The 20,514-nt window shown below is 36.0% G+C and overlaps 2 protein-coding genes across 2 annotated transcripts in view; one reads left to right on the plus strand and one right to left on the minus strand.

Moving 5' to 3' along the window:
* LOC125266452 (chemerin-like receptor 1) lies at positions 1 to 2,194 on the plus strand. Its single transcript, XM_048187087.1, has one exon. It carries the CDS (start codon positions 765 to 767, stop codon positions 1,770 to 1,772), a length of 1,008 nt encoding a protein of 335 aa, XP_048043044.1. The 5' UTR covers positions 1 to 764; the 3' UTR covers positions 1,773 to 2,194.
* A 126-nt stretch (positions 2,195 to 2,320) lies between these two features.
* wscd2 (WSC domain containing 2) overlaps positions 2,321 to 20,514 on the minus strand; it is a 56,326-nt gene continuing 38,132 nt past the window's right edge. Inside the window, exons 5-11 of the mRNA XM_048187085.1 lie at positions 18,173 to 18,287; positions 15,128 to 15,312; positions 12,034 to 12,155; positions 11,765 to 11,939; positions 7,125 to 7,289; positions 6,831 to 7,031; positions 2,321 to 5,603 (exon numbers count right to left, since the gene is read on the minus strand). Coding sequence (XP_048043042.1) covers positions 5,251 to 5,603; positions 6,831 to 7,031; positions 7,125 to 7,289; positions 11,765 to 11,939; positions 12,034 to 12,155; positions 15,128 to 15,312; positions 18,173 to 18,287 — 1,316 coding nt within the window. The 3' untranslated portion in view covers positions 2,321 to 5,250. The remainder of the gene's footprint in view (positions 5,604 to 6,830; positions 7,032 to 7,124; positions 7,290 to 11,764; positions 11,940 to 12,033; positions 12,156 to 15,127; positions 15,313 to 18,172; positions 18,288 to 20,514) is intronic.

Consider the following 20,514-nt stretch of genomic DNA (forward strand, 5'->3'; position numbering starts at 1 on the left):
AACAACATGCAGCATATCACCAATGTCTCTTGATCTTCTCCTGAACCTAAGCACAGGCTCTACTCTTCAGCACAATGGTGATCTGCAAAACTCAATTTTACAGTAAAGTATTGGCAACAATTTAGAGACCAGATCCTGCTATCAATGAGTCAGACAACTTTATGATGACCAACATCGCCTAATCTAAGACTTTTTTTTTTGTATGTTGCTTTATTTCAGAGGCAGTAACATATAGTTAGTCATTCATGTGTGTTCTTTCTGGTCGAATACAGACATTAAACATAACTGCAAGTTATTCTGTGTTGTTATCATTCAGGTTGGATTTCAGTTTTAATGTACTTTTTTTTTTTTTTTTTTTTTTTTAAACAAAGCAGCTGATAGAAACTAGTGGACTGCTGACTCGCTTGTGTATTTTGTACAACAATTGCAACTGCTTTTTATCACTTAAAGAAGCACCACAATTTTAAAATGTTGTCTTCTGTTACATAGTGACCACTGAACAGACATTTAGAAGTGTATTTTAAAATGCAGAGTATTGAAAATAATAATTCAAACAAAAAAGCTGTAAACGCTTGCATTTTTTTGCAACACTAAATTAGTGTCTCTAAATTAGGAGACATCTGCGTCCCTTGTGTGGTAGTCCTACTAGTGATGTATTTGCTCAGCCAATGCATTAATTTTTAGAAATATGCAAAATTACTTCACTTAAAATATATTTGGATAAATTACCTGTTGTTTTCATTACAGAACTCTAACAAGACATAATGAATTCAACTGATGAAACAGATTACTTCAACAGTGATTACAGTGATATTGTAAAAGATCTTCAAAATCACTCAAACAACATTCCTGTGGATGTACATGCTGGATACTGCAAGGAAGCAGCATGTGTAATCACAGTAATTCTTAATGTGATCATATTCCTTCTTGGCATCGTTGGAAATGGTGCGGTGATCTGGATTACTGGTTTTAAGATGAAGAAGTCAGTGAACAGCACCTGGTACCTGAGCCTGGCTTTGTCTGACTTCATTTTCTGCGCTACTCTCCCTTTCATCATTATCAAAACAGTGATGGACGACTGGATCTTTGGGCTCTTCATGTGCAAGTTCACCTCTTTTGTTATGACCATCAATATGTACAGCAGCATTTTCATCCGGGTCATCATTAGCGTGGATCGCTGCATCACAGTCAAGTTTCCTGTCTGGGCCCAAAATCAACGCACTATAAAGAAAGCTTCTTTAGCTGTTATGATGGCTTGGTTCGTGTCGGCTTTGCTTAGCATTCCATCTGCCAAATTTAGAGATATTATCCATGACTCAACGGTCAAATGTTATACCGACTATAAAGGTTACCACAGAACCATTGTGTTCACACGCTTTACTTTTGGGTTTTTAATTCCGCTCCTGACCATTTCCACCTGTTACTCCGTCCTGATCTGTAAACTTAGAGCAAACCAAATGTCCAAATCCACCAAGCCTTACAAGATAATGATTTTACTGATTACAACTTTTTTTGTCTGTTGGTTGCCATTTCACATTATTTGTATTCTAGAGGTGGGCAAAACTGAGCATGATCCTGTCTTTAACACGGCCCAACAAATATCTGCAGCCCTTGCCACTGCAAACAGCTTTATAAACCCATTCCTCTATGCATTCATGGCCAAGGATTTGAAGAAGAAATGCTATTCCTTCCTGTCAAAGATTGAGAGTGCCATTGATGAGGAGACCCGGAGCGCTTTCCAAAGAACCTCCATTACCAATTCTGTGGATTGAGACAGACTTTCCACTGCTGTCTGAAATTTTAAAACAATTCTTGAACAAAAGATATTTCTCTTTATTCTCTTCCACATCGGACTGGAGAATGTTAGCCTATAGAAAAGATGGAACGTTAATAAGTTGTACAATTGTTTGTTGCATGTAACGCAGCTGAAATATCTAGAATAAATCTATGTAAATAGGTTCAATAAAAGCTACTTTCTACAAAAGTTTTGTATATTAAAATGCCATTTTGCTCAATGATTTTGCAGAATTTACTGATTTTATCTTATAATTTGTGCATGTTACTGATCAACACATCGCAGATACATAAATATATGGAGTGGGGCATCAAATAATTTGGGGTTTTGAATTTACTGACGATTGTATGCATTGAGCATCATTTGAGCAAGATCAACAAATCTTGTTACGCTCCACATGTCTCTCTCTGTTTTGCTAAAATATACATAAAAAATATACAAAATCTTGTTTTAACAGTTTCTCAAGTGTTGGTAATTTTCTTAATTATACGATAGGCCGATAAGTAATTAAATCCATACACAATGTATTCAGAAAGACGCTTCAGCTTTATTCCATTTTTATATGGCAAGCATGATGAGATACTTCCTGTTTTTTACTACCTGCGTATAAGCTTTACAAACATGTATTTGCATTTATCTGGTAAGATGTTTTTCATGGAATCTCTTTAACATGTTGTTGCATTTACCTTTATTATTGTTTATAATTTTTTTTTATTTGCAGTTTTCATTACTAAATTAGTCAGGGATGCAGACAGCAACTCAGATGGCCATAACATAACAAAATATACAAATCTATGACAATAATTAAAAATCAAGCTGTTATGGTGTCCATATTCTGTTCAATCATCATCATTAGTCAAAATAACCAGTCAAAAAGATTAACAAATTCACTTTTGAGTTAGAAGTTTTGTTAAGACCATTCAGTCATTTAATTGCTGTCTGCAGCACTGTACTTCTGATCATTTAGTATAGCAGTGGTTCATACAAGTGCTGAGTAAAACGGACTGGCTATGCAGTGTAGTCAGATCTCAGTTGTTATGACTACAGTAACTTCATCACAGACACTTCGTTTACCACTAAATGAGCTTTGAGCATTGGCCAATCAAGTGCGGTTCATATCACACTTCCCCTGTGAAAAGAGTAGAAAACGTGAGACATTGTGGTACCTTGGCTGCCCTGAAACTGTTGAATATATTGTTTTTGAATATCTAAGATGAGATGCAATTTTTCAGAAAGTAAGTTTGTCCTTAGAAAGACATTGCAGCCTGTAAACTTTTTTGGCAATTTCCTGAAAGAGTGAGAAAACCTACTTACTCCAGGAAGTTGCATAACAACCAGCATTTAAAATAAACAGAGCTGTAAAGAGAGATTTAAAGGTGAAGCGCACATTTTTTTTGAAGCATTAGTAAACAACAGAATTGCAGAAATAATGTTTTGAGGTTTGTTTTCCAGACACTTCAGCCATCTGCCATTGGTTGGACAAACCAAAACTTAACTCATTTTCCATGAAAACAGCTTCATCAGAATTTTCACTAAATGCACACAGAAAATGATATATACTTAAAACCATACATTCAAATCCTGATAAGCCTTAAATAAATAAATATAAAACTAACTAAATACATAAAAGAATGTTTGGGGCTTTACAATTTATTGACCAGGACATCCTATGCATCAAGCACCAAACAAGAGCAAAAGGTTTCCTCATTCACACAGTTCTCTCAGCTCACAATTATAATAGAAATAGTTAATTTCCTTTACACTGCTGGCAATCACTCCGATTTTCCTATTTGGTAGAAATTCCTTACATTCATTCCATACAAAATACATTCAGAAAGACACTTCAGGTTTGTTCCTTTTTGAAATGAAAAGCATGTAATGCTCAAATTTAAAAGCCTTTTCAAAAATAGAGGTGATACTTTTCTGTCTTTGAAAGTAATTCTCCATGTGAGCATTACAAAAATATATATGCGTATTTATTTACATATATTGAATTGTATTTGTTAGGTCTCTAGCTGAAAAGCAGAAATTTACCCGTGAGGTGCTCTTTTGTCTCTTTTTAGCACATTGCTTCATACTTGCTTTCACCCCTTAATTCTAGATTATTTTATAGATTATAATGTTGATTTTCTGTTTTGAATAAAAAAGACTTCTGCAATTAAAACACTGAAAACAAAAAGAACAATTCTGAACATTTCTACAGGGAACAAGATTATAATTGCATCCAAAACCTGACATAATTTGGGAGGAATTATTAGATTTTTGAATCTTTTCAGGGATGTCAATGGAAAAGGGAAGTTTTTCAATACTGCACTGACAACTATACTCATAGTCTAAACCGAAACATAAATTGGTGAAGAAGGGGTTTTTGCTTAAAGGGATAGGCCATCCAAAAATGAATGAAAATTTGTCATCTTCATGTCGTTCCAAATGTTTTAAGAATCAATACACAACTCTTCTCACATACAGTAGGAGCTGTGTCTAGTCACCATGTCTATAACAAAACAAAACAAAAAAAATAACAGAATTTTCATCCTGTATCCCTTTAATAGATCACTATAATTATGACGGAAAAAAGGATTAAAGGGTCAGTCAATGTGTTATTTTAAGCAATTTACAAGAAGCCCCCATTTCTTTTACTTTGTGAACACAAGATGAATTGTTTTTTGATTGCCCACTGCAAATATATCTTAAAACCTCAGTGAAAATAGAAAAGTAAATCATTTAACTTGAAGAAATGATCTTAACATAGAAGTGCTCGAAACTAACTTGGTTACTTTTATCTAATTCAACAGCCCGATGAAGGACTATATCTGCAATTTACCAAACAACATGTTTTTTGAGTTGTCCATGCATTTATCTAATACACGTGGTATTAGCTTGAGGATTTGTGTTGTCCATATACCTATTTTACTAATCAGTTTTAAGAAGCATCATAATTGGAAGGCAATGTTCACATATTTTTCAGAAACAGGGAGCTGGGGTTCCAGTGTTAAACATGAAATCGTTGTCCATATATTCCCAATTAGACTGAAGTGCTTAATGGATCATAGTCTAGTAGTGGCAGGAAAAGCAAACTCAATGAAACACAGATGTGATGTGTCCATTTAAATAGCTGACCCGGATGTCTTGGTGGCAACAGACACTTTCATAAAAAAGCGTGAACAGTCATTGCCCGTGATGACAAACTGAATTTGTGGTTACCACACACTTAAATTGGCCTAATGAAGATTGATCCATGGTGGTTAAACTTAAAGCCAAATTAACTGGAGCCAAATTGTTGCACAAGCCCATGTCTTACTATGTAGTGTATCTTTAGATTATTAGTGATAGGACAACCAGTTTTTCAGCAGTACTTTTGTGCAAACTGAAAGCAAACAAGGAGGATGTAATAAACAATTTTATATTCTAGGGAAAAAAGTGTGTGAAAAAAAGCAAAGGTCAAGAAATTATTATCATCTGGGCCTGTATTCCTCAGGTACACCAGACATGTTTCTCTTTCTGAGTGCCGTGTCCACAGTCTTAATAAGCCCGTCGATGGTGGCACGCATTTCAGGCGTGTAAGGGTCATATTCCAGCTTTCTGAGCCCAGAGCGTTTAAAGTTCCCATCTTTCTGTCCTTCCACACACAGCAGGCGGTCCTCTGACACTTCCAGGCCCAGAAAGATGACCATGTCTTTTAAATGAGAGAAAAGGTCCCGTTTTAAATCCTCAAAGTGCACTACTTGAACTTTCTTCCCATATTTCAGCCAGTCTAGTGTGTGGGATGCCCACCATGGAGCGTAGTTCTTCACAAACTCTGGCCACTCTGATTGAGAGAGAGAGAGAGAGTTTAACTTTTTTTTTTTTTTAAATAACATTTTACAGCAGGGGTGTCCGAACTCGGTCCTGGAGGGCCACTGTCCTGCAGAATTTAGCTTCAACTTGCCTGTAAGTTTGTAGTATGCCTAGTAAGAGGCCCTTGATTAGCTGTTCAGGTGTGTTTTATTGGGATTGGAGCTCAACTCTGCAGGCCAGTGGCCCTCCAGGAGCAGGACTGGACACCCATGTCTTACAATAACATGCTGTCCCATGGTGACTAAGATTTATTGCATTAGAACCTCTGTAGAAGCAAAAAATGCTGATTTTTTTAAAAAATGCTTCTGTGTTTTGGTTAGTGTGACGCATCAGAAAGAACCAATACGATTGTTGGCATGTCAACAAGAACAATGAAACAACAACTGAGGAACACATTTTAAGAAAAGAGTTAAAAAAACACTTGTCATTAAAATTACAGAAACCTAATCAAAAATGAAACAAAAACAGAATGACAAAGTGCTCATTTTGAAAAAACAACACACCAAAATGTCACAAGCATCTGCTTCACTGTGGGAAAAAAAATATGGGGAAAAAAGAAGAAGAAGAAGCAAATGTTGCTTAAAAATGTTTTTTGTTGGGGTAAAGACAACTTTGCACAATCTTTTTACTGACTGCTACCACTGTTCACAAACTTTTGATTAATGCAACATGATTTTAGTAAAAATTACTTTAACTGCAAGAAAAATGTGTCTTGGTTTAATAGTTATAACCATTAACCATTAAAGAAGTAGACACCAGTAACATGTATTTGGTGCCTGGAGGTTTCAGAGTTAAAAAGGGAAAAGATTCTCAACAAAAACCACATTAAAGACAGTCATAGCTTTTTGTGTTTGATGAGTGCATGCTTCCTGACCACAGTACAGCAGATACAGCAGCCTCAAACTGACGTCAACATCAAGAAAAAAAAAACAGAAGTTCTTTTGATCATGATTACCTCTAAAATGTCCTATTTACTTCAATTGATGTATTTTGTATGCTTTCACAGTATTGCACCATTAGCTCAGCATTATGTTTATGTCAAACCAGAGCTTTATTATGGAAGAGGGTATTGACAAATTGTAATGGGGAAAATGATCAATATGGCAGCAGTAGGAAAGAAAGTTAATAGAGCCAGTTAACATGGTTATGTGCTTCATGTGAGTAGCACTAGGATTTAGATCAAGCTTTCATCTCTCACCTTTCCCCTTCCAGTGAGCTTGAGAGGCAAATCCAATATGGCCACCATACTTTCGGTTAAATTCAGCCATGAGTGCTTTAAAAGGATTCCGGATCATAAGGATGCTAGCGTCAAAGGCATCAATCTCCTTCCTACCACTCTCATGGGTCTTGATACATATGGTTCTACCGCTGCGCCAGTGATCTCTCTCCCCTTTGAATCCTGCACATTCAAAGAGTTCAACAAGAGAGGAAGACCATGAGCAAGCAAGAGAGAACACGATGGCTTAATGGAGAACTAAAAGTTAAAGTTAACCTTTGTTGTACAGTGAGCCATCAAAGTAGTAGCTCCCTGTGTAGTAACCTGTGGCCAGCTCAATAAGGTGACGGGCCCAGGTATTCCCCGCTCCTGGGAAACTAGCTAGTGCCATTAGGTGCTTTGAACGTGTGGGTAAAAAGCGCCGGTCCATACAGCGATTATCTGTAGATATAAAGGAGGATATACATCGGACCAAACATGAGATATCGAAGTGAAACAAATCCTTAGTTTCATTAAAGTTTCTTTGAAATTGCCTGACAAGCAAGTATACTAGCATATATACGGTCTTAAAACTAACATATATGGATTAAAACCACAAAAATAATAAAAAGATAAAGATAAAATCAAAGATAAAATCAAATTTGAGCAGTTTGATAAACAGTGGGAAGGCTAATAATGCACGCATCACATGTTTTCTTGCTTAGATTTCAAGTTTGGTTTGGACAAATTCATGATGACCATTCAGAATTTGAACCACAGAGCTGATGACTATTAAACCGAGAAGAAAATGAGATGAGTTTGTACTTTTATTGGGAAGCAGCGCCAGAGATAATGGGGTGAAAGGTAGGAATGATTCTAGGGGCCCACAATGATTACAGTACAGAACATTTAATGAAATTTAAGACAAATTCCTCACGCAAAAATATTGTGCTTGTGTTGTTTAACATTATAAAAAAATATATATAATATTTAAAATTTTGTTTAATATTTCAAATATTTTGTTTTAATTAGAGAAAAGAAAAATAGATAGTAATTTATAGCAAATATTTTAAGAAATGTCCTGTGGAAGTGAAGGGACCAGTCTATAAATACACACGGTTTCAAAAGTATAGCTATAAAATGCAAACATTACGTGTGGTAACAATTTTAGTTTAATACAATAGCTTACTAACCTTATCTGTGTAAGTTATATCTAATATCCCTTATGAAAAAGAAGTCTATTCAAGTGTTCTATTAGTATACTTCTTTTAAACTAAAAATAAGTATGTATAATTTCAGTCTACTTTTTATGTACTTTTCAGAAATATACTGTATACTTCTCAGAAATTTACTTAAAGTCCCTGTAAAGTCATTTTAAAGTATGTGTTCTGAGTTTGTCACGCCGCAGAAAAACGTGTTATTAACCACCCAGCCAAATTTGAATGATTAAAAAAATTGGCAAGTAAATGAAATAAGTTATCAAAATCTCTAAATAATTAGCAGTATTCTCTGCTCTCAAACGCTGGGGGTGTGTCCGCTGTCGCCGCTGAAAACACGCCCACTCGCGAGAGCTGCCGTCTCAACTGACTTAATGAGTCAAACATACTGATGCATATAAACAAAAGAATCATGTTAGAGGGTTGCAAAATTTAGTAGAGTTACTGTGGACTACATACTAATTATAACATAAGCACACAAGGCATCTTACACTCACTGGTGGGCGCGTACTGCCTACTGTTGTCGAGTTGACAGATGACGGCGCCGCGAGACGGGAGGATGAAGGCCGGGACGGGAGAGACTCTGTCCGGCCACAGATCATTGGTTGTCGGTGGGACGGGAGGATGAAGGCCGAGGCAGGAATTAGTCTGTTCAGCCCCATTCACCAAAAACAGCGGATTATCAATGAATCCCAGCTGTCTGATGAAAGTTTGTAAAACTATCCGGCGTAGAATTATCACTTTAGAGACAAAATTAATCCACCCCTTCATATCATCGTTTTAAGAAATTTAAATAAGGAGACCGAGCTGTATTGTATATTATAACAACCAGGTAATATGCATTTGCGTGCCGACAGATACATATAGTATTAGGGGCGGGGCCATGCTCGGGGGCTCCAGTGCGTCATCGAACCCCCGTTTTAGCTCCGCCCAAAAATCCTGAACAGAGAATTGGTGAAAAACTGATTAACGCTCTAACTTCACAGTTCAGCACTACATAATTCACAGTCTTTGTAATGTGTTTCAGCAATACATTTGTAACACTTATAAACATGTTGTCAGAATTGACTTTACAGGGACTTTAAAATTTCACTTAAAGGATTAGTTCACTTTCAAATTATAATTTCCTGATAATTTACTTACCCCCAAGTCATCCAAGATGTTCATGTCTTTCTCTCTTCAGTCGAAAAGAAATTAAGGTTTTTGATGAAAACATTCCAGGATTATTCTCTTTATAGTGGACTTCAATGGAGCCCAAACGGTTGAAGGTCAAAATTACAGTTTCAGTGCAGCTTCAAAACATTCTATACGATCCCAGACGAGGAATAAGGGTCTTATCTAGAGAAACCATCGCTCATTTTCTAAAAAAAAAAATATATATATACACTTTTTTTAACCATGGCCCTGTCCCAAATGGCACACTCCGGACTTGTGGACTTCCTCAGAGTCCACACTTTGGTGACATTATGTAGTGCAGACTTATAGGGCCCTTGACGCGAGTCCACGAGGGCGCATTGAGAGGTATTTTTGGGACAGACTCGATGGTCACGCCGGAAATAACGGTCTGGTTGTTTTTTGACAGGAGCTGCAGGTTCGGGGATAATATTTAGCATCGAGAACAGGTTTCTTTTCTTTTGCAAAATATTATCTCCATGTCAACTACACAAACCGGCTTTTGCTTATGCCACCTGGGCATTAGACAACATATACATGCTTATTTAAATAATGTATACAGTTGTAATAATGCATAATGATCCATTTGAACTAAAATTACAATTTTAACACGTAATAGACATGTGCGTGAGTTTCAGATGAATTTACAGGTTTAAATATAAATACCAGGTTTACATATGACTCAGTAAAGCCCTGACATTCGGTTCTATTTATTTAATGAATCATAATGCGATCGTATTATTCAACGCGCTATTATTATGTTTGAGATATCAACCACTGGTCGATGACCATAATGTTTGTATAAACTGTAGGTAACAACTGGTAAAATGTACACCTAGGTCATAAAAACCGTAATGATACCTACACTTAAATATTTTCTTCTCAGCCATGTCATCAATTGCTCTTGAGCGAAATCTCCTCCCATCCGTTGTCTAATTGGCATTTTGCAAGGATTCCTGGGTAGTTAAAGTGTGCGAAGCCTGCATCTATCCGGGCTTCGCTGAAGACCGCTTCAAGGGTACAAAGGGGGCGATGCTGAGCACACTTTAGAGCGTTAAAATGCTGAATGGGACGGCCTACGGACTCTTAGACTCGGCGAGCACGCGCAATTTAAGTCCACAAGACCGAAAGTCCACATGAAGTGCGCCATTTGGGACAGGGCCCATAAATGCTCATCTTGAACTAGCTCTCTTCTTCTTCTCTATTATAATTCCGGCAGTGTAGACACTGCTAAGTGTATTACTGCCCTCCACAGGTCAAAGTTTGAACTAATTGTTATATACTTGCACTAGCATATTGTATATGACAATTTAGTTCAAACTTTAATCTGTGGAGGGCAGTAACACACTTAGCAGTGTCTACACTGCTGGAATTATAATAGAGTTCAAGATGAGCATTTATGGTTAAAACGTGTAAAATGTTAAATTTTTTTAGAAAATGAGCGATGGTTTCTCTAGATAAGACCCTTATTTCTCGTCTGGGGTCGCTGTAAACTGTAATTTTGACCTTCAACTGTTTGGGCTCCATTGAAGTTCACTATATGGAGAAAATTCCTGAAATGTTTTCATCAAAAACCTTAATTTCTTTTCGACTGAAGAAAGAAAGACATGAACATCTTGGATGACATGGGGGCGAGTAAATTATCAGGAAATTTTAATTCGAAAGTGAACTAAACCTTTAATTTGAAGTACACTTCTTTTTCGTAAGGGATTACAAGGACATTATTTATTGTCATTGTGGTTTCCTAGTTGCACAGATAAAGTTTTTCAACATTATGCTCCAAATGTTTAATTTTTATTGAACCCAGAACATTTCTCCCTCCCTCAAAGTCAACACAGTGTGTGTGTGTGTGTGTGTGTGTGTGTGTGTGTGTGTGTGTGGTTTTTTGTTTTTTTTTCTGGCCGAGTGCATGTTTGCGTGTTTCGGAAGAAGGCTCTGTTTGCACAGCAGAGCAGTTGCATCATTTATGTGTTGCAAGTGTGCATTTATTGAAATTATATCATGCAAATATATATATGCATTAATATATATATCATTCATATATATATATATATGAATCGATTGCAGATATATCTGAATGCATGATATATATATATATATATATATATATATATATATATATATATATATATATATATATATATATATATATCATGCATTCAGATATATCTGCAATCGATTTAGTGTCAAATTTACTTTGTACAAATTTATTTGGTGGCAAGATCACCTTTGACCATTAATAAAGGATTCAGTGTTTTGCTCACTTTGACAGCGAATATGGAGGAAGTGAAGAGGAAGCGTGAATTTTGCAAACGTGAGGGTGGACATCTTTAGAAGTGATAAGCAGCCACGAAAGCTCATTTAGAGCTCATCACATATAACACAGAATGTGTTAAAGCAGTACAGACGGAGCTATTTTTGTGCTTCTGTGACCTGATGCGTTTGTTCTAGTCCCAAACATGCAAACCCATATGGCAATAAAATCTTTGTATGCTGCCTGTGCGTTGGCCTGAGCACATTTTTTTAAACCAAACAAGGTGATGTTACCTTGCACTTGGGTCTGGTACACTACAAAGAAGTCATTGTTTCCACAGCTCTCAAAGTCTTCCCCTACGCATCGCTGGAGACACAGTTCCTCATCCTCATGCTCATGCAGATTGAAGAGAGGAGTGGGAAACCCACAGTGACATTTTTCGCCAGCCAAAGCGGCCAGAGAGAATTCCTATGCCAGACAAAGGAAGAGATTACGTAAGACAGACTCGCATAAACGCAGTAGTATGAGAGACACCAGATTCACATCATGCATACATACTTACTTTCTCTGTGCACATGTCAACACACTTGTCCACAGACATGTTCTGAATAACAGCACTAGCAGGAAGCGCCAGGGTCATGTTGTCTGGCCTCTTGAAACAACCCTTGAAGATTGCACTCCCATCTTAAGAGCAAAATAAACAAGTACATGATTTTCTAAATGTAAAAACAACAACATTTTAGTATTTTCTCAAGGAGATATTTGTGTCGCTTACTTGAAAAAAAGCTCACCCGCATGATGCTAGAGTGGTTTCCAGAGTCATGCTATGTGGTTGCTGTAAAACCACTCTAAACAATTCACTGAGTCTAATTCAAAGCACGAATGAGCAAGCTCAAAACTATTTTCGAAATATTTTTGATTGACTCAAAAAGAATCAAAAGAGTAATTAGTTCACAAATTGGACATCATGACTTGCATTGTGTTCAATCGACACACACACGTGGAAATAGCCTATCTTGTTGGCAAAGGTTATTTACACTAACTTTGCCCAACTTTGCCTGGTTGACCCAATCAAAATTAAAAAAGAAACTAAAATGACAGTGGCATGGAGAGTAAAGGCCACGATAAACTTCAAGCGAAACTGCAGAATGAACTGGTGTGATGTAATCTAAACAAAATCAGGCCAAAATGAAGTTTGTTTTCTGTTTGTTTCGGGAGTTTGAAACAGCTGCAGAGCAAGTACGGGATTTGCTACTGCCAATACATACACAACACGCTGCTGTGAGCAAATAAGACATGCTGCTGCTGTACAATAGCGGACATGAATTACCAGTAGCAGATCTATACAGGTGGAGCTGGGGAAAATGGAGGGTTTATGAAAGAGCGCTGCAAATGCTACAGCAAATGCTGACAAAGTTTTTGAAGGTCAAGCAGTGAGCTCATTGGCTACTGATGCAGCAGGAACCAATCAAGCAGATTGAGTCAAAGACCAATCAGACTGCGCCATCAAGAGTTTCATGACAGAACTTTGTATTTTTAATTCTAATTGAAAGCGACACTGACACTGTTTTTCATGTTTAATACTGTAAAGCTGCTTGCTTTTAAACAATCCATTGTATAAAGTGGTATAAATAAACGTGATGTGAGTGCCGAATTGCAGAGCTTGTGCAAACTTCCACATCAGTATGATCAGATGCTCTTTTCACTACTGTATTCTCATTGTGTTTATTTTGTTTGTTAATTTGCTATTTTGTTTGCTAACAGTATAACGTATTTTGAACTTCTTTTTACCCCAAAGCGAAGAATGAAAAAGCACTTCACCGTGAGAATATGCCTTAAGGACAGTGGATTTGACTCCTTCCTGAACTTTCAAGGACAACTTTACTGATCAGCAATATGGTTATGGTTAGGGGTGGGGTTTTTAAGTAATGTCCCAGTATTGCATCATCCATTTAAGATTTTAATGAATGTAAGAAATACATTGAATATGATGTTTTTATTGCATATGATTTTATAATGTACTTCAATACATTGAGGAACAAATACTTTCTGCCATTATAAATAGTATAAATAGCATCTAGCACTATTTATACTTTGTGCAAAGAAAATACTGTTTTGGTATTTACACTTAGTGGAAATAGTCTTTGCCTTTTTTGGCCCCAAGGACTTCTTAACTTAATAAATCAAAGTTGTTCGTGTACAGCTATTGTATTCGTGCTTTTTACTTAACCTCTCCTACGCACACACATCCTGTCACAAGGGAAAGTGCTTAATCAGGACACACGGGACGGAATGTCACAAGTTTCTGCCAGTGCTATTTTTTATCAAACATGACGCATAAGGAAAAGGGTGAGGATTATGCCTTATAAAAAAAAAAAAATGCTGTGAGAATCAGCTAAACAATACTGGGAAAAGTTCCAATAAATATATTTAACATATATAAACATTTATAAATTATTATCATAGAGATAGAACCTTTCCTCAAAAACAGAAGGAAATTATTTAAAATAGTCACTCCCCCAAGAAATCAATGGTGGGGAGTCATTTTCCCTGTGCTACACTTCCTCTACCTTTCCAGGAACAGTAAGGTTTCATTTGATAACATTAGATCAATATTTTTTAATTTAACCATTGTTATTGTTAGTTATTAAAAATACAATTGTTCATTGTTTTAAATATGCATTAGTAAGTGTTGAAATTAACATCAAGATTAAAAAATACTTTAGAAGTATTGTTTATTGTTACTTCATGTCAACTAATGTAGTAAATTAATGTTAACAAAGAAAATCTTATTGTAAAGTCTCGCCAAATTTCCTTTAAGAAATTAGATTGTCTTATCGATAAAAGCAGTTATGTGTGCATTTCCACTTTCCTGAGAGTGACACCAAAGTGTCGAGCCATATGGAAGTAAATTAATTCCAAATGTTTTTGAAATAAAAAGCTTGTTGAATTGCACTAGTTGAAAAATTATGCATTACATTAGCTGTGCTTGCATTTTGATGCATTATATTTTTAAGGCTTGCATTTTTATGGGCTGAAATTCAACATGGTTGTATATTTAAGCTGTGAATATTTCAATTAAAAATATTACACACACATTTTCATTATTAAAAAAATCAATAATTTATATTCACCTTTCAGATTTCACTTCCAAAATATTCATTCTGTTTAAAAATACAACCTATAAAATTCGACTAGCAATTTTCAGTCCATTTTATCTCACTTTACAAATTCACTTCCACAAATTCAGTGGTTAAAATTCGGCATTTCATGTTGTGCATGTGCGTGTACAAGAGTTTGTGTGATTTCAAGTGTTTGTGTTTGTGTATGTCTGTGTGTGTGTGTGACCTTCATCTAGGTCTCAGGTCGAACAGTAATGCGCCCTACTCTCTCTCTCTCACACACACACACATATACCATGTTGAATTTCAGCCCATAAAAATGCAAGCCTAAAAAATAAAATGCATCAAAATGCAAGCACAGCTAATGTAATGCATAATTTTTTTTCAATTAGTGCAACTCAACATGCTTTCTATTTCAAAAACATTTGGCATTAATTTACTTCCATAGAGCCATATCTGTGTGTCTGTCCAAATGTGTGAGTGGAGGTTTGCTGATGCATGTGTGTAAGTGTATCTGTGTGTCAGGGAGCTCACATCGGCGGGCCGACTCCTGGCTCAGCTCTAATCTGTATATGGACAGTCGATTAGGTCCTCCACAGAGGTTACTCTTCTCCCCTTTACACTCCATATTACATTCACTCTCTGACACGTTGGGCGCCTGGATCTTATGGCCACAGTAGCACTCAGCTCCAAACTCCAGACCCGCATAGAGATAACCCCTAATAACAGGATAAAGAAAAAAAACATCTTTATTATGGATTCAGTTCACTTCAGCCTCAGGACATTGGACTGCCAGGTAATGATCCAACATGCTGAACTGTGATGCTTGTGAAGCAATGTAATATCAAGTCCTGCTTGTGATCCCATTTCCAACACTGATTCTTATCTAAAATTGTGCACAAAATGTGCAAAAAAATATGCAAAAAATGTGCAAAAAAATGCACAAAAAAAAAAAAAAATAGTTAATAGGAAAATGTACAATAGGTTTTTCTGGGAGTATAAAACATAGAACACACTATCTGTATTGTTGTTATCTTCACTGCTTCATGATTCAAAAAGGCATGCTTCATGAACTATCACATTTTGGTCACTTAATAACAGGCTTTTCAAGGGGGAGTGTAATACGTGCACCACAATTTCCTTTATACTGAGGCATTCATTTGTGAACATGGGTGTGGATGTTGATGTGGCTGTTGAAATCAGCAGAAAAGAATGTGGTTTATTGTTCTGACACTTGGACCAAATCTAAACAATGTCCATTTTTCACAAGATATTGGTTTTGATAAAGCTGATGAGTATCATTTCCAAGCACTCTTGGAAAAAAAGTTTTTGCCAAGCTGTTGGCAAGCAAAATAGTGTATTGTGGTTCTATACCTGACTAATGCATCAGAACTACAAGGCTGAGAGATAAGTTAGCTGAACAGAGGCATTGGTTGTGAATATGAAATTTTATGGTCTTATAAATACAAAGCAGCTGCATGTATTCCCCTGCAAATCTGACAGAGTGACAGACTCTCGTCAATGATTTGTGTAGGGTAAGTATTTTTCTAACATTTATGGGGAATTGGCTTCATCTCTCTTCACATAAGTGAAATCTGACCCCTGCTGCAACTCTGCAGCTCCTTCTATATGGAGCAGAGCAGACACTTTCAGTTTAAAATTGTAGCGTGCACTGTCTAACTTTCTAGTTCTTTCTATAAAAAAGCAAAATGGCAGTGGGGGTGGAGCTGCAGTGGGCATGTAATGTAATTGCTGTATGGCTGAACACTGTTTAACCGCAGATACTGCAGCAAGCCTTAACATGCCCCTTTAGAGGCTCTGTAAATGTGTTATTCATTTTCGGTAGGGACCCATCCCTAGTAGAGAGTTAATGTGCTCTCCACCCCTTATCCCCTTCCTCTACGCAGTTGTTTTCAGACTTTTCAAAAATGTGAGAACTGCCCTAAGCTGAACCACAGTTTGAAAGCTTTAAAGGATCAGTCCATGATACAGAGCCTGTCTTTTAAACATGATGCATGATGTCAGTTTAATAGGCCCTATTTTGTTCAGAGGGGAAGAGAAAACAAAGGATTGTTTTTCTTCAGTATCTGGCCCACAAGGGAGCATTGAGCACTAAATACAGACAGATGTCCTCTTTACAGTATGTTGAATCTCACTCCTTCCTTCAAAGCAGTCCTGGTGTCAAAATCCCTTAGACTCCCCCCCTCCCCCTCCCCTTCTCTCTTTTTGTGGCTTTTCCAAGGTGATTCAGTATACTGGTGTTAATGGATACGCAGTGTTAAGAAACACTGGAAAGCAGGCAGGGTAGAGGAACTATGGAAAGAGGAAGGAAGCAAGAGTGCTAACAGGATGTAAAATGAAAAAGCAACACTGACAGTTCAACTAAAAATGAAAATTCATTTAATTTAATCATCATTTAGTCACCCTAATATTGTTCCAAACCTGTGTCAAAACTGGAGGAATTTTGAATACATTTGCTGGGGTTTTTTTCCCTCCACAAAACCTGGATATATGAGGAGGCCTAATTTTAAAAGTGAGATTTAGACTTGGAAAAATCATGTAAATGAATGCAATCTTAGAGTGCCATGGGCTCTCTATTTTTATAATAAATATACATTTTTCTAGTTATGCCAGATCTAAAATATTTTATCAGGTAGAAATTGTGAGTAAAAAAAGGTGCCTTGGAGTCAAAAAGGTTTAAAACCACTTATCAAAAGATCAGATTTAAAAGTGAATAACGACTTAAATTTCTATCTGTTCCTCTGTTAAAGCTATAATATGGCTTCTTAAAACCACCTTTACTCCCATGTTGGTCTTCATTGTTTTTGAATCATGAAAGCTTCAGTTCCGATTCACTGCAATCCCTCAGAAAAGAGTGATCGGTATGGGTCTTCAGTATTTCCCATTTTGTGTTCCAAGCAAAAAGAAAGTTGTGGATGAGTAAATGATGACAATTTTCATTTTAGGGTGAACTATCCCTTTAACTTATTAAAAATTTTGAATTACTGGTGAGCACATGGTGAGTAGACTACGTGTTCAAGCACTAATCTTTGTGACAATCAAAGGACCATCAGAGGAAACAGCATAACTGATCATTATCTCCTCAGAGTTAATTAGAGGTCAAGGAAACAAGATAAACTCAGGGAAATTAGTATTAAATTAGTCTTGTCAGTGAAGGGGCATTAACTGAGAGCAATTACATATTTATGATGTTTACGAACTCATAATGTGTATGTATGTGTATTTGTACGTGATAACTCGAGCATTTGTTTGGGTTTTGTTTGGGTGTGCAGGAGAGGTTTTACCAACATTGTGGGAAGGAAATGTTATCTTGAAAGAATGGTAAAACTTGAAATCAGTTGCATTATGGGGGGCAGATATCTTCTAATTGGCCATCAAGAAAACTGCTTAATAAACATACTAAATAATGTCTTAATGAAAGGTTTCTCTCAGTTATTTTGAGGTTAGTGCACTGAAAATCTGAGAATATAAACAATAGAAGTCAAAAAAAGTGTCACTGAGATGCAAATGTGTATGCATATTCTTGTACATAGAGATAAAAAGTTTCAGTTGACATACCTCTCAGCACAGTTGTCCTGGCAACGGAACACAGTCATTTTTTTGTAGTCAAAAAAGGACACCCCTCTAAGAGCCCGTTTCTGTGTGTCATCAACATAGCAGCCAATGTACTTTGCTAAAAAGAGAAAGATATTGAAAAAAAAAAATCACTTTTAATTCCAGTATGACGAATTAGAAAAATAAATTAGTGCTGATATGAATCCTCTTAATGAGTAAATCCTGTTGATTCATGAAATGAATTCAAGAAAAATTCAAGGTTGCAAAGCACGTTTCATAATAACTAATGTTGAAACCCAACACCATCTAGTGGCCAAACAGTGAAATCACAGCCAGATCTGCATGACTGCTCTGGATTAGGGAATTTCTAATATTAATTTGTTTTAATTCATAATTTAAAAATGCAAAGCATCAGATTAATTGAATTAGATCATTTTTAAAATGAGAATAATATTGGATAAGTTCCTTAATATAAACTTAAATATCATACATCTTAAATATAGTGAATAATATTTTATTATTCACACTAGTTAATACACGTATAATATTTAAATTTATATATATAATATAATTAAATAGCACTAATTTGTATTTGTATTTTACTGTTTGCACAGTTGCACCTGAATATTGCTTGTTTTTAAAAAAACTAAGGGACAAGTCAAAATGGGATAATTAACATTCTTTATAAAGAGCTTAATTTGATTAGAAGATCCAATTATGGATCCTCTGAAGATTAAATGAAAAAATAAATTTTAACAAGTGCTAACAGTCTGGCATCACATATTGTGATTAGCTACCATATAGAGAATGCCATTCCAAATATTAACAGCTTGTGACACAAAACATTAAAAAACATCTACAGTTTGGATATGACCACATTGTTCTGGACGTTTTGTTCTGAAAACATTTACAGTCCGATGCACTGATGCATCATCTGCTCCATCAGTCTCATCATTTGTGACACACACACACACACACATACAAATGACCCAAAAATGCCCTGCTGCATGACATCCATGCTCTTTCTGTAATCTCATCTCTACCCATTAGGATTGAATGTATTTTCTAATAGCGGAGATGAGCTGGAGAAGAGGGGTTCTGTCATATACACATACTAACCAGTACAACATTAAAGTAATTGCAATTGTCTAAAATGCAGCGAGCAGGATGGCGGTCTGTGAGTTAATCGTATTGGCAGGCACAGAGGGCAAGCTCGGTAATCTGCTTTATCTACAAGTCAAGCTCCATTCACTCAACATTGTATTGCCATTCTGTGGAGCAGCAAAGTGCATCGATGAAACTCTCACTAGCAGCACAACTACAGAGTTAATGATGCTCTGCTGTTCTCACATGATGAGCTCTCTGCATGAACCGTTTGCTCTGGATATAAGAAAAATAATGAAGAGGTGAACAGGGATGAGTTATAATAGTTTCACATAATATATTTGAATAAACCTCAAAATCATAGCCTATAAAATTAAAACTGTTTTATGTTTTTACACTTCTTTAAACTTGTACTTGCTTCTATATTTTATTTTCTTAACCAGCAGGTTGAAGCTTTGTAACTATAAGCCTTTTCTTTGCTTTTGTGTCTCTGGTATTTGTCTGTTATAATAATAATATTTCATTTATTACACATTATTATTGTATACATATATATTTGTTCTATGAATTTAGATTATTATTAATAATAATAATAATACAGATGACAGCTAGCTCCAGTCTCCCCCATATTACTATTATGAAAGCTCATTTTAGTCACGAACAGTGTAAAATAAAAGTGTCCTGTAGGAGGCAGACTTGAGACAGGGACAACATGGAAGAATAAAAAGAAACACAACAACATGACATCAAAATTGACCCCCTCTGCTTAATAATACATGTCCCTGGTCTAAATGATTCAATACATAATCAATTACATAAATATATTATATAAATATTAAACAAGTATAATCACTTCCTCTGAAATGTTTAAATCTCTAGTTCCTTTAAATCAAATTCTGTTTCACCCAAAAATACATTTGATTACGAAAGTAAAGAGGGTTGTAAAAGTTAACTTCCACGTGTCTTACATGTTAAACACTATTGGGTAACACTGGGTAAAACTCAGACTTCCTTTCCCTTTCTTTTTCCTCTCATTGTGGAAAAGTGTCTCTGTGAGACTTAGGAGACTGAAGAAGAAATCAATTGTTGATTTACTTTTTACAATGATGGAGGGTGTTTGATGTAGTTCAGACCACAAGGCTGATGAAATAAGTGAGCTAATATAAGACAGAGTGAGAGTCGTGTATTTCCACCTCTGTTACGTACTGTCACCACATCTGGTGCTGTTGATATCAAAGATA

Source organism: Megalobrama amblycephala, linkage group LG4 (assembly GCF_018812025.1).
Source record: "Megalobrama amblycephala isolate DHTTF-2021 linkage group LG4, ASM1881202v1, whole genome shotgun sequence".
In the NCBI taxonomy this organism is placed as follows: Eukaryota; Metazoa; Chordata; class Actinopteri; order Cypriniformes; family Xenocyprididae; genus Megalobrama; species Megalobrama amblycephala.